This window comes from Pagrus pagrus (assembly GCF_965226575.1).
Source record: "Pagrus pagrus genome assembly, chromosome: 22".
Lineage (NCBI taxonomy): Eukaryota > Metazoa > Chordata > Actinopteri > Spariformes > Sparidae > Pagrus > Pagrus pagrus.
This window is the reverse complement of record NC_140204.1, coordinates 20,566,852-20,581,055: the sequence shown is the minus strand read 5'-3', so window position 1 is coordinate 20,581,055 and position 14,204 is coordinate 20,566,852. Positions and strand designations below refer to the sequence as shown.

The following is a 14,204-nucleotide window of genomic DNA, read 5'->3' as shown; positions in this document are numbered from 1 at the left end:
TCGACCGACTCACCATAACCTCGTGCTAACCACAACAGTGCATGTACATGTACTGTGTTGCTTTGCTAGCATCGTTGATATTTCCACAGGTCAGACGAAGGGCCCTTTCAGCCCTTCAGTTGCGGTGGTAAAGACAGTGTATTTAGGCTACAGGGGAGTACACTGAAAAACATTGTGTTTTTGTTCATTCATGCTGCTAGTCTGATTGCTAGCTTTTATGGGACTAGCCACCGCAACGTGACATCGGGTTGTGTTTCCACAGAAACTGATTTTGTTTCAACTTTTTTGCACAGTGGTGCGGACCACAGGGAGTGCTGAAAAAAAAAGTCAGCCATGGCAAAAAATGTCCTGTGTAACGTTATGCTTCACTTGTATTCACTCAGTCCGGTCTTGTGCACCAATTTAAAAAACACTGTAATGTTATGCCTCACATTCTGCTTGTTTAAATTAGTGTTTTAATCAGTCGATGGGGACCAACGATAACTTCTATGACAGGCATGCTAGCAGCATATTATCGTAGCAGCTTCTCTTTTGAGTTTTAATGACATTTGGCAAACTGCTTTTAGGTGCATTACCGCCACCTTGTGGATTGGCAGGGTTTAAGTCACAACATCATGTCACACAAATAGGCCATGAAATGACAATTCCACACCGCTGCACGACCCTGCGGCTAATCAGCGCAGGACTTGATTAGGTCTATATGTGTGCGTTGAATTGGCCCCAAATGCTAGTTTTGGGGAAACACAAGCTGTCGTTTCCTTCAGTCTGTGGCTCCAAATTACGCCTCCAAACTGACGTTCGTGAAAGTGTTGTTTCTAAACAAGTATTTTAGATGAATTAGATGTATGCACTATACATAGTGCACTATAATAGAAGACTATTAAATTGTATGTAAGCTAGTGCTTGATATAGGATTTTTTTCTACCTGGAAGTTATTGTAAACAAACATTGTGATTGGTTCGATAGAGTTCTAGTAGAATGTGATTAAATTACTGGAGAAAAAGGATGTAGCTAACTAGTTTAGTCTTGGTAAATTAGTTGTTTGTTTTTTATTTAAATTGGATTTCATAAAAAAAAAATTTAACCACCAGTAGTCCTATGGAGTAGTGATTTTACGAGTGGATTCCTGTTTTGTTTGTACTTTTAGTGTGCGAATGAGGGTGGCATGTTACTGCCAATTGATATTCATTGGCAGTAACATGCCAAATAATGTAGCACAGAATGAAGAAGAATGGTAGCTAGCAAACATGGATCCAAACAATGCCTGCCCACACACAGTCCACAAGGTTAACTTTAAATGCTCAATGACATCAGAAAAGGAAAAGCGTAATCCATCCGTTTACCTGCAATAAAGGTAGTGCTTACAACTTGATGACTGCTGCTCTCATGCTTTTGCCTCTGGATTCTCATGGTATGCTTGTTGAGTTTATGTGACAAAGTTAAAACTTGATAAACAAAATTCCACAAAGTTACTTTGCCTCTGTAAGCGATTCCACCAATCGATTCCATTAAAATTAATATAATTCTGTCTGAAATATCACCGTGCCGCTGTGACCGGGCCCCAACAGTCTCATGAATAAATACTGTATATAAATGATAAATGAGCAGATGGAACGTCACTGTACCTCCACTCGTATCTTGCATTTCCATGTGCACCAGATCGGGGTCCACATCAACACCAGATACTGACCTGGAACACAGAAGAGAGTGACATCATGGTAAATGGACATTCATTTAGCACTTCTCTAGTCTACTGAGCACTCAAAGCTCTTTACAGCACATTCACAAACACATTCATACACTGATGGCTGAGGCTGCCATGCAAGGTGACAAACTGTTCATCAGGAGCAATACAGCACTTCCTAACTAAAGCACCCCACAATATGTCTATGCTCAGCCATTCACAAACACTGTCACACCAATGGAACCGTCATTGGGGGCAAATTGATTGAGGAGCTGTGGAGCCGGGGGATCCAGGGATCAAGCAACCAACCTTCGGATTAATTGACGACCCATTCTACCAGATTTGAAACCACATGACACCGACTTTAGATTTTACACGGGGTACATGTGCACAGTCTTGAATGTTAAATGTCATTGGTCTCATTTTTCAGTCCAGCATTCCTTGTCATTATTGCACATTGGATGATTCTGCACCTCAAGAGTTATGTCCAATGATTATGTTCAGTGCTCAAGCAGGAAGTAGTGTGCCCTGTATGTTGCAAACCAAAAAAAGGAGGGCTGGGTGGTGGATGGATATGTAGTGACTTTCAGGGGGCAGGCTGGAGTTTCGTCCCATGTCAGCATTCTTGTGTGGGAATACAATTCAGTAGGACTGTGTGATTTCAGCCACTTTGGGTCTATCAATAAAAACAAAAAGGCGTAAGTAGTGCTGGAGTTGTTGTGTTTGATGTAATATACGTATTAGTTTGATACATTAATTAATTTAGTTTATGGGATTTAAAAAAAAATATTGCAGAAAATAAAAGATAATACACACTTTACTATAGCTTGAAAGTTAAAGATATAGTTTGCAACTGAAGTCTGCCTTTAAAGTTGGACTTGTTTAATGTCCCCGACAACCTCTGTAGTCTCATTTAACCACTTTTAGCAACCTCTCTTTTAAAGACAGGTAAACGCTCTATTATTCACAAGCGGGTTGTTAATTGACGTATTTTATATCGTAGAACAAAACCTGAAAATATCTTAAGCTTGTGTTAACCACAGACCTTATTTCAGGCATCAAACCGAAAACCCTTTGACTTTGAGGTGAGGGAACTGGAAGTGCAAAAATGCCAGTCTATGTCCAGGTTTAGGACTCATACATGAGGCACTCTGTTCATGTTATGTTTAATCCCGTTTGTCGACTTCCTTCCTCACTCTCTGAATCTCTCCTAGAAGTCATAGTGACAGACGGCCAAAAGGAAACACACCGTTACCTTGAATAAAATGACTGATTTCTCTGGGTTTGAAATTGTCGAAAAACAACTCAGGAAAAATAAACGACAAAGGTCTCAACGTTTTTTAGACATTTTAATGCAGAAATGCTTCATATTATATCTTTAAATTCAGTACCGTTCCAGTGGACTGAGTTAATTTCAAACCCAAATGAGCTAAGAGGGTAGAACGGTATTACCATTCCTCACAATTAGTCTGCAGATATTGAATTGACATAAAATATTCAAAACTGAGTGTTAGACAAAAATGTAAAGTGACACCACAGCATACCAGTATCCATACATATCCTTTGGTCTCCCTTGATTACACAGATTCCTCAGCAAACATGCACAGCTCAGCTCTTCCAGAATAAATGCACTCAGATGGACTCAGCCTTGCCTAACATCCTTAACACCTCAAAAATTGTATACCCCCAGTGCACAACAGTACACTGGCTCTGTGTGCCCTTCAGTGAGCAGTAAACTAAGCAGTTCATCTGATTAGGACTGCGTGGTGGAGTCTGTGAAATTTCCCCAGCCCAGTAAAGATGGAGTGGAGATTTAAAACCTCGTTACTTTGCCTATAAAGAGATTTTACGAGCAATTAGCAGGCCATGGAGGGAGGTAGGAAGGAGTGAAGAAGGATCACAGAAAGTGCTGCAGGACCTGCTGCTCATGGATGATGCTTCAGATCTTCTTCAAGTAATCTGTACGACCAGTTTGCCTACTTATCTATCAAAATGAAGAAATCCAAAGCAATACACGACTTTAGTCAGAAAGTCGAGCCGCATTAGAGGCTTCATTGGTGAAATTATCAGTAAAAATTGATTGATTGACTTTACATTACATTTTACGGCAGCTGATGATACTAAGGCAAATCTAAATGACTTTCATGAGTGTTATATAAACCTATAGCTCCACTAGCATCTGAGAGAATCAGCATGAATCAGACAGTATTCTCTCTATTGTATTGATATGTTCCCCAACTTCTTACAAGATTTCAGATGTCTATTCATTTGGGGTTGAAAAAGCACATTCTTTTTTAAAAGCAGAAATACCTCAATGGATAAAAAAACTCAAATGTATCTATATATAATGTAAAGTTATAGTATGGAGCCGAGCAATTGTCAAGGAGAGAAAACATTCTTTTTTAAATAAAATCATGAATAAAATTAACATACACCTAGTGCTCTCCAATGAATAATTCATGCACACAAATTAACAGAACATAATGTTTAAGAATTAGTTGACTCCATCTTTGCATACAGTGTTGTATGTGCACTTACAGCAGCCATTGACATTAACATGAAATTGAATGAATTGAGTATTTTTAGCCAACTCCATACTGAAACAGGAGCTACTAGATTTTGGATGAAGCTTCTTGGATATAATCCAGACTTGATCTCCATTGTTTTATCTTTGACATCACTTAAACATGTGTTCAAATTCTGTTAACATGGTTGAATTCAGTGTTCCGTTTTATGCCATTTTGGATGGTGGAGTTGTAGCATAACTCATTTTCACTCAGAGACTTAGATTTCATGTTCTGTCACAGACCTGCGATTTACACATGCTTTTTTTTTTTTATCTATCAAAAAAGTAGCTTACTTCTACCACTCAAAGAACTCAATAGAACAAAACATATTTACAGTTCAAACCAGACTGCATTCAAAATAATCTGACCTCCTTAAGTTAACGTCACCATTGCCTCAACTGCAAGCCAAGGATTATTGGGTATAAAGCACAAAATGTATACCTCGGGACCCACCAATGTGAGTTGGATCTTGTGCAGAAAGTGGGCAAATCAACTTTAACTATATTAATAATGTGGTCGCTGAAGAACAGATGCTTTGCTTCTGAAAGTTGAGGTTTCACAGAGCCATCGTATCATACAGTATCTCAACTCAAAGGTCCACAATTTTACATAGTTTAAAGTTTTGTTTGATTTGTGTAGGTATGATACTGTTTTAAGATCCAGTTGTTGTGATCGGTGAAGCAAGAGATTCACCTCAGGTCAGCTGCCACTGGTCAGGGCATTCTGAATGGTGTTTGGGTAATGCAGCTGTCTGTACCACCACAAGAGGTCGCCACAAGAGTCCAGTCAAATATTGAGGATCTAGTTGATGTAGGAAAAGGAAAAAGGACTGGAAAATACATTTTCAACAGGTCCTTGACCAAGACTTTGATATCTGCCTCCTACTCAGTGCAGGTTACTCTGGATAAAAGTGTCAGCTGTATGCTTGAAATGCAAATGCAAGTGAGTGAATGAGTGAGTGAAGAGTGAAGATACACTCTGCACTGGCAATACATCATTTATTCATTCCACTAACGTTTTGGTCCAGTTAGACCTTCATCACAGTCAAGTGTGTGGGATTTCCTTCTCCGTTGGTAAGGGAAGTTAAAGCTGACAGGCTGAGAGGACTGAAAAAGGAAGACATGACTGATAGGGAGATTGATATACAAAGAAAAGAGAATTGATTTGGAAGGAAAGGAGGTGGAAGTGCAACACGCTGCAAAAACATCCTCCCTGGGATGGAATTCAGTTTCATCCCAGCTCTAGTTTCACTGCCATTCGATTACGCTTTTATCCGCATGCTTTTCACAGCATTTCATTTTTATCGCCCATCCTCAAATGTTTGTTTTGTTGTCAGATGTCATCCTGTGAGATGCCAGTTCAATTTCAAAAAACTGCTGTTTCATTTCATTCAGGATGACAAACAAACTTTATAGCCCCGGATCACAAAAACAAGGTCCACAGGAACACATTTGGCCAGACCACCCCAACAGCAGATTGGTTTTAATGTGATGTTTTTAATGTGATTTATGGGAGCTGCCTGCCAGACTCCTGTTCTCTTGTTGCTTTTATGACTGTTAGGCCACAGGGAAGGCTAAGGCCAGAGCCAGCAACTAGCTAACTCCGTCTACTCTGACCACACACAGAGGACGCATGTATGCACGGACATGTCTAGACATATGCACTTTATATAGGAGGAGCAGGTTGCAGCTTTACAGTACGTGCAGGTCTTAATACATGAGTGTTGGTCTGCTGTAGGCAAATCTACCTGACACAAATGAAATTCAGTAATATGTGGTTCAATTTCAGAGTGGAAAGGATTAAATGTTCACCGTTAAATAATAATATAATTTGATCCTCTGCTTCAGCCAGACGTACTGGTGAAATTTAAAGGCATAGTTTAACATTAAGGGAATTGAGTATAAAAGAGAATATTGGTATTAATCTCATGTCTATGCATTAAAGATGAATATAAATATTTTTTGGCTACAATAATATATTATCATCTCATTATGTCATGGCTAACATGTTAGCTAACATTGTCTATGTAGACGTATAGCAATAGCATTAATAGGATACTCCAATATTCACTCTCCTTCCAGTTCTGTTTTGGTCTCCAACTCTTGATATATAATATAATATATAATCTGTCTCTTTACCTGCTAAATTCTCCACTATGTTCATCGCTAGTTGCTAAATTTGCCTGTCTGCTGCTTGGTGCTGGGCGGGATGTGTACAATGGGTTTATCAGAGTTCTTTACTGAAAAACAGCTGTAAATGAGAGCAGTGAAGTTGAATCAAAACAGTAATGTTGTGGGCTGTAAAACTAAACAGTAGCGCTACAGGTAGCTAATCAGTGCTCATGTTGCTTATTCAAAAGTGTACTACACCAATTTAGAAAAAACTCCTCTAACATTGCTTGACTCATGATGGGCAGTTAGCCTGAAAAAAAGGTAAAAATTGATGCAGCACAAACATTACTCAGAGTCAACATTACCCACAATGCAAGATGACAACCAACAACTCTGTCAGGGATTTAGGTATTTTACATTAATCTTCCTGCCTCGCATACAGAAAGAATGCAAAGAAACATATTTTCGAAAATCAATTAAATTAAATTACATTCCATGAAATACATAGTTTGTGTTAATTGATCATTCAACTATTGCTACATGCTAGAAGAGTAAAACAAATATTTTGAGTGTTTTTTGTATCCATACTATATCCTTCTCTTTTATGGTGTCCCTCAAGGGTCAGTACTGGGTCCAATCTTATTCTCCCTGTATATGCTACCTCTAGGTGATCTGCTGAACTCTGCCTGTTATACGTCTCACCATTGCTACGTGGACGATACACAGCTGGACTTTTAATTTGAACAAAATAACCTTAACAATCTCACCACCCTTCACGACTGTCTAGCTTCTGTTACAAATTGGCTGTCTGAAATCCTCTTCCATCTCAGTTCTGATAAAACTGAGGTCCTTGTGATCTGCCATGATTATTTTAGCAAGGAGGTCCGTCAGTATATCCAACCCCTCACCAACAATATCAAGACCTCCTCTAAGAATCTTAGTACAGCAACATTTGAACTTCGAATCTCACATTACTAAATTTGTCCAGTCCTGGTTCTTTCAATTGAGAAACACTGAATGCTTGGATTTCAGCTCATTAAAACTTTTTCAACATTTCCTAACAATATTGTTTAAATCTAATTCCTCTTCCTCCAGTTCTAACCACAGTGGTCAAGAAGGAGTCGGTGGGTAAGCCATGCCCACTTCTAAGTGAGGCAGTCACATCTGGAGGCTTTGATCTACATCTTTCCTGTTTGGAAAACCTTCCCACATACGCTATTTCACTCAGAAAACGTAACATCTCTGTGTTGTACAAAGTACATACATTTCATAATTGAGAATAAGTAAAGATATCTTGCTAAAATATATCTTTGGTAAAAATGAAAGTATCTATTAAATGTACTTAAGTATCAAAAGTTATTTTCTGGCATTAACTTAACGTATTTTTTTCACTGGCAAATAAAACCATGATTCTTAATCAGATTAGGATAGTGCTCTTCAATACAGGGTTAAAGGTCTACGTAGGTTCATATTCAGATCCCAAGTCTGATTTTGAGAATGTAACTTTAGACTAAAGTACAAAGGCTGTTTCCCTCCCTCTCTAGCCCTCCCTCTATCTCTCCCCCACCTTCTCATTTTTCTTTACAGTGCACAGTGTGGATGATTTGTGCGTTGGAGTTGGTGGTATAAATCAAAGGTGTCTGAGCGTGCGAATCAGCTCATTTGCAATCGGAGGTGAGAGGAAACAAACTAACGGGATCCTGCAGTGCCTTCCTGACCTTCAGAAGATGAGAAAGAGTGTAGTCAATTGTATTTTAATGCAGCACATCTGAATGCATCTTCTTACAATAACACAGGTTGGACAGGAAGGAGTAAGAAGAAACAAAGCTGAGAGAGGAGGAAGACGTAAACACGTCCAGGAGAAATCAATGACGGAGGGAAGGAGATAAAGAAGGAGAGATACATGATGCAAGATAATATGAAGGCGAGAATGAGTAGCAGTAGCATTGGAAGAGATAGCTCACAAGCTGTGAAATATTACATGTGCAGGGAAATGCTATACACCTTCGCCTGCTTTTCCTGCCACCGGAGCCACTAAACCATCAAGAGATCCGTCCATAAAACGGTTCTGCTGCATAAACTCTGGCACTTACGACCCAAATTCAGTTCAAATTTCTCATTTAAAAAAAAAAACTACAGCAGAAGTTCCTTGTATTATGGAAACCATAAAACTGATTTATTAGTATCGGGGATGTGAGTGCTGTCGATATAATTTTATTGGTCGAGCAATATTGTGTGACTGATAGCAAAATGGGATCAGGATATAGTCGAAAAATAAACCTATTAACTCTGCAGGAGATCAGAGTTATGTTTGACAGAGCTTGATCACAACATACTGCAGTTCCTGGATTAGGTTTGTGATTTAAATCTAAGTCAAGGAAAAAAAAAATTCATTAATTCATTAAAATAACTCCCACACCATGCTTGTTATAAATCAGTAATGTTGTTTTAAGCTACTATTTGTAAGGTCGTTTGCTAAGAAATGGTTGGCAAGTTTCCCCCTAAAATCATAAATTTTCATTTCAAACATACACCTGTACAGGTTCAAGCTGGATGCTATGTTTCCAGTCTTGGATTGACCTAGGCATGATATTGATATTCATGTTCTCATCATTTTTTGACTAGTGGAGTATTGCTTTAACACCTTAAGGAATGATATTTGACTTATCTTTTACATATGTACTTAAGCCATGAAGCGCTTTTGCATAACAGACAGAGTGCATGTGAGTTTTATTGAGCCATTGCGGTATTTCACTTCATTCACAAGTAGTCCCTGCAGTCTTTTTATCAGGTTTAACCAGTTCATATCTTATTCTGACTAGAAAACGATGACTTATGTCTGCGTAGCAATGTCTTGCCTGTATGTAAAAGGACACATTTATGCATCATCTCTGTAATAAGTAGACGCTCGCTGCCAACTCACTTGTTACTGCTTTGTATATGTATAAACGAAGGAGTCACTCTGCACATTAAGTCTGAAAGTCCTTATTTATCCAATAACGAGAAAATAAAGTTTAACTGACCAGTAGACTCTGTCCTTTGTCACCCGCTCCTGAAGCAAAGTCCACTTGCGTCCCAGGTCTGTGGAAGCAAAGAGCTGGACACAAAAACACAGAGAGAAGGCCACAGTTAGACAGAAACGCACACAGAAACACACACACACACACACACACACACACACACACACACACACACACACACACACACACACACACACACACACACACACACACACACACACACACACACACACACACACACACACACACACACACACACACACACACACACACAGCTAGTAGCATTAAATTATAAAGCCTAAGCCGAGCCCTATTACCAGTTGTATCCTTTACAATGGAGGATAAATCAAGAGTGTATTTGGGAAAAAAAAAGTTCACCCAATCAAGCTACTGAATTTCATGGTTCACCAAGTTAAGACTGAGCTCAATTAATTATTAATTATAGCGGGCTTGGTGTGTTTGTGCGTGTGTGGCTAATATTTTATGAGTAGCGTGTTTGTAGTATTGTGTGTTCCCCGAGCTTGTATGGTATTGATTGCACCCATAATGAAAGTCTATTGATTCCGACCCACAAGGTATCCTTGAGTCCTGAAAAGCAAGCAGAGAAAAGGTTTTTACCAAGCAAACTTCCTCTACCAAACAGAAACTGTGCAGGAGCTTCTCAATGCTATGCCATAAACAGAGTCTTAGTTGTTAAGGCTGTACATACTGCTCATAACGGCAATCCCCAAACAGGGTCATCATATAAATATGAGTTATCAAAGATCAAACTCTCGATCTAACTCCTATATTGCACATTTCTATGGCTGACCTTGATAGAAATCTGTCCCTGCCCTCACACACCTTCTTAATTTACACGTGCCGCTACGTGTCCTCCCATCATCCTCTAGCTAAATGATTTTTTTGTTCTGTGCGAATGGATTCCTCGCCTCCATCTGCAGCCTGCCCATATGGAACAGATTAAAACCTAATTGAATTTCTTGTTTAATTACGTGTAAATTATTAAAGTTAAGGGGGAGTTGAGCTGACTCAAACTTATGAACTATTGGACCTACTGTTTCCACTGTACAGTACACTTTTCAATTAGGAGGTGTGCTTGTGTGTGTGTGTGTGTGTGTGTGTGTGTGTGTGTGTGTGTGTGCGTGCGTGTTTGTGAGTGTTCACATGTTTTGCAAAATGCTGAATGTCACAGATCAATTAATTATTGCTTAGACTTATCTAACGCTGAATCTGAATATATATTTGTCCCGTTTCACTGCTATCTGATGATCCATGTTAGGGAGTGACAGAAAACAGAGGAACAGAATGGGGGGTGACATAGAACAAAGGTCTGTAGTGGGATTTAAAACTTAATGTTGTTTGTATAGACACTATAAGAAGAACGTTTCTTCATTTGAGTTAGTTTTCCAAAATAATACAGAAAAAGTCAATATGATAAACACAGAAAAATCAAAATATAATGATATCCTAAATCTAAAACAATATATAGTCGATATAAGACAATCAATATATACATGTTTTGTTCCCAATTTCCTTACAGAAAGTTCCCCACCGGCAGCCCTCCACATGACCTTTTTTAACCCTGACCCTTTACTGACCCAAACTAACTGCTAGCTAATGTTTAGTGAATTTCTATCCCATGACCTGCACATATTTTAACAGAAAAGGAAAGAAAGCTCAAAAAGTTGTTCCCAGTTAACAACAGCCAGTAGGCTAACGTTACAGCTAATTACTAGTGAAGTGGTAGCTTTAGTGAAGGAGCCAACACTGATAACATTCGGTTGTGTAGGAGAGATTGAGCTTGTGCACCTGCAGATTTGGGGAGTGCCAATTCTCCTGACCTTTTCAGGGGCCCAGCCATACTGTCCCACATGACAACATTGTCACTGTCAAACAAAACGGTTAGTCCATTTTAAACATCAGTATATTACTGCCAGAGTTATTGTGCTACCTTTGTGTGATTACCATAAACAAATGAGACACTGCTGGAGATAATTAGTTGCTTGTTTTACACTGGTGGTCTTGTTAGAATTAGCATCTCCTAAAATCAAGATGACATTTCCCTAAGCTGTATTGTTTTACCCGAAGCAGAATGCTGTAATTGATGAAGACATCAAACGCCAGTGACAGAAACAGAAAAAAGTGCGTGCTTTAAAGCAGTGGTTGCCAACTTTGTTTGGCTGTAAAGAATCAAATGTTGGCATTCTACGTTTCTGCTAACCAAGGATGCATGCATATCATGTTAACGTATCTACAATACAGTATCTGTCATATCATATTCACTTCACATGTATATGAACTTATTTTCATGTCGAGAAGGTTGTGACGTTATAGCTAGACGAGTTGGCTACCAGGCCAGAGATCATAAACCATAACCCTAACCAGGTTACCCAAAAAGTGATGTTTTCCGAACAATAACCAACAGGTTTTTGGGGCTAAATGTAATCATAGCATAGGCACAGCATTGTTACAACATAAAATTGAAAATTTAACCTAATGAAACATCGAATATCTATATAATAATAATTATACATATATATATATATATATATATATATATATATATATATATATATATTCTCATATCAGTGGTTAGCACAAACATACATTGCCAGTATTTATTCTAGGAATTAGGTTTTAAATCTAAGAGCTGGGGCCTTCACCCCAATGTTGGAAACCACTGCTGTAAAACCATCAAACGCAAATTAAAGGCTGGCTGATGTCTCATTTATTGTGCCTCAAGATTAATGAGAGATTAAGATGTGATGTCAATGTCAACCTCTTACTTAAGTGTTGATTTCTATAACCCAATTGAGAATGCATAGCCTTTGACCAGCACTGCTTTTTCTACAGCGCTCTCAGCTTGAAGGTCTCACTCAATACTTGAATGCCTCCTGGCAACAAGACATACGTAATACATACAGCAGTGTGATGTCTCGGTCGTCTTGTTTGCTCAGGATGTACACACTTTACAACCAAAGGAAGCAATTAATTCCACTTTGTGGCATAGAGGGCTGGATGGAAAACAGCAGTGTGCGACATGGAGAGCCATGTAGCAGAGCTATTATCTGCTATACAAATGTGCATGCAGCCCACTCATTAACCAGCACCTGAGAATCCTCCTTCACAGCATAACTGTGAGTGCTAATTAGGCTATTTTAACACTTACAATAATACTGACAGTTTTTCTTAGATGGGACCTGAAAACACCACAGAGAGGCATTTACTTAGAATTTTGTGATGAAAATAATTACTGTCTTGTCTTCAGTCTGTTTGCAACAGAAAAACACAAAGTGCTCTCAACACAGCGTTGACATTACATGAAGCAATGCTTAATTTCACCACAACAAAGTGAGTGTATTTCCTTATGATTTAACTTAATAGTAGATGTTTTATGGTGTGAAATAACTTTGACCCAGTAAGTAATTTTTTGCTACAGTAGCTTGTAGTCTAGCATGCACCACTAGCTAAAGTGTCAGGGTATTATTCTAAAATCTTCCTTAAAAAAGGCATATCCTCATGAGTATTTGACAACTTGATATTTAAAATCTTGTTGTAGTTTAGTCCACACCAGGAAAATAGTTGTAAAGTTTTTCTGCTGAAGTAGCTTAGCACGACCCATATTTAAGTTTATTGGCAGGGACATCTTGTGACCATAGTAATTATGTGGTATAATAGAGACAAAGTCTGCACAAGGACGAGAATGGGGTCAGCGGTTGGGACAAACGAACACGTAACTTTTATTCAGGAGACCTCTATTCATGTCAAGTGTAAACCAAAAGTCATTGGTGAGTTCTTATCTACAAACGTACTCACTGTTCAGCTTACTTGTTTAACTAAAAACCTTGATCTTTTTCTAAACCTAACCAATTGCTTTTATTGCATAAAACCAACCAAGTTGTTTTGTTCCGGAACCTAACCAAACTGCCATCGTTTCACAATGTTAAACACATGATGACAAAGGCCCGGTAAGATTCAGTTGATGCTCGTACTCTCCAGTGGTCATGTCGTACTTTTCGTGTCTATCTATTCAGTCATTTAGGTATGAGGGGATGTTGGTTGAAACATTTTTTTTTTTTAGTTTATTAAAATTTGGCTCATATTTTCTTCAGTCATTCAGTCACTTGTCTTTTCTATCACTGCAAATAACAAAGCGACATTGCAAAATCCAATTTGACAGGACAATAACCATGGTCAGACAGGTTTAACTAACTTTATCTGTCTTTCGTTCCATGTCTTATGTACAGCCTTATTTTTAAAAGGTGATACATAAAATAAATGCCTTGAACAAATACCCAGATTAGCCAAACTGAATTGGTCAAACAAGCACAGGATTTTCACGCAGGATCAGCAGCCTGATCATGTCCAACAAACTTAACTTAAGCTACATACGTAACACAGTTATTTTAACCAAAATCAGGTTGTTTTCCTAGCCAAGTAGTTTTCTTGCCTAAACCTAACCAAACTGCGAGCATACGAGGTCCATCAGACTCAAATATAGTCATGTTGTTTTGGGAATGGTGATATATGTCGTTTTGGAGTCACTGGCAATTGACCTATTGAGTCATTTAGGTATAAGGATGTGTTGGCCTTAGATGATCTGAAAAAAAGTGTATCCAGAGGGGCTGACAATGTGTATTTGTTCCATCTAAATCCAATTTTTTTTTTCTCTTTCCAGTCAAAATATTTCAAAGAGCTTCCTACAGACAGCCAAGTGACATTGTGATATGTTTTCAATTTGAAATGCAGTATCAAAGTGTCTGTGTGTGTGTGTGTGTGTTAGGATGTGGCCACTGTTCTGTTAATTCCACTTGCAAGAGAA

General features: G+C 38.5%; 1 protein-coding gene across 9 annotated transcripts in view; it reads right to left on the bottom strand.

Moving 5' to 3' along the window:
• sorcs2 (sortilin-related VPS10 domain containing receptor 2) overlaps positions 1-14,204 on the bottom strand; it is a 340,016-nt gene that overhangs the window by 52,695 nt on the left and 273,117 nt on the right. For all 9 annotated transcript variants that reach the window (XM_084344677.1, XM_084344671.1, XM_084344670.1 and 6 more), the window contains 2 exons: positions 9,386-9,459; positions 1,626-1,690 (listed from right to left, as the gene is read on the bottom strand). In XM_084344677.1, the coding sequence (XP_084200803.1) occupies positions 1,626-1,690; positions 9,386-9,459 (139 nt within the window). The remainder of the gene's footprint in view (positions 1-1,625; positions 1,691-9,385; positions 9,460-14,204) is intronic.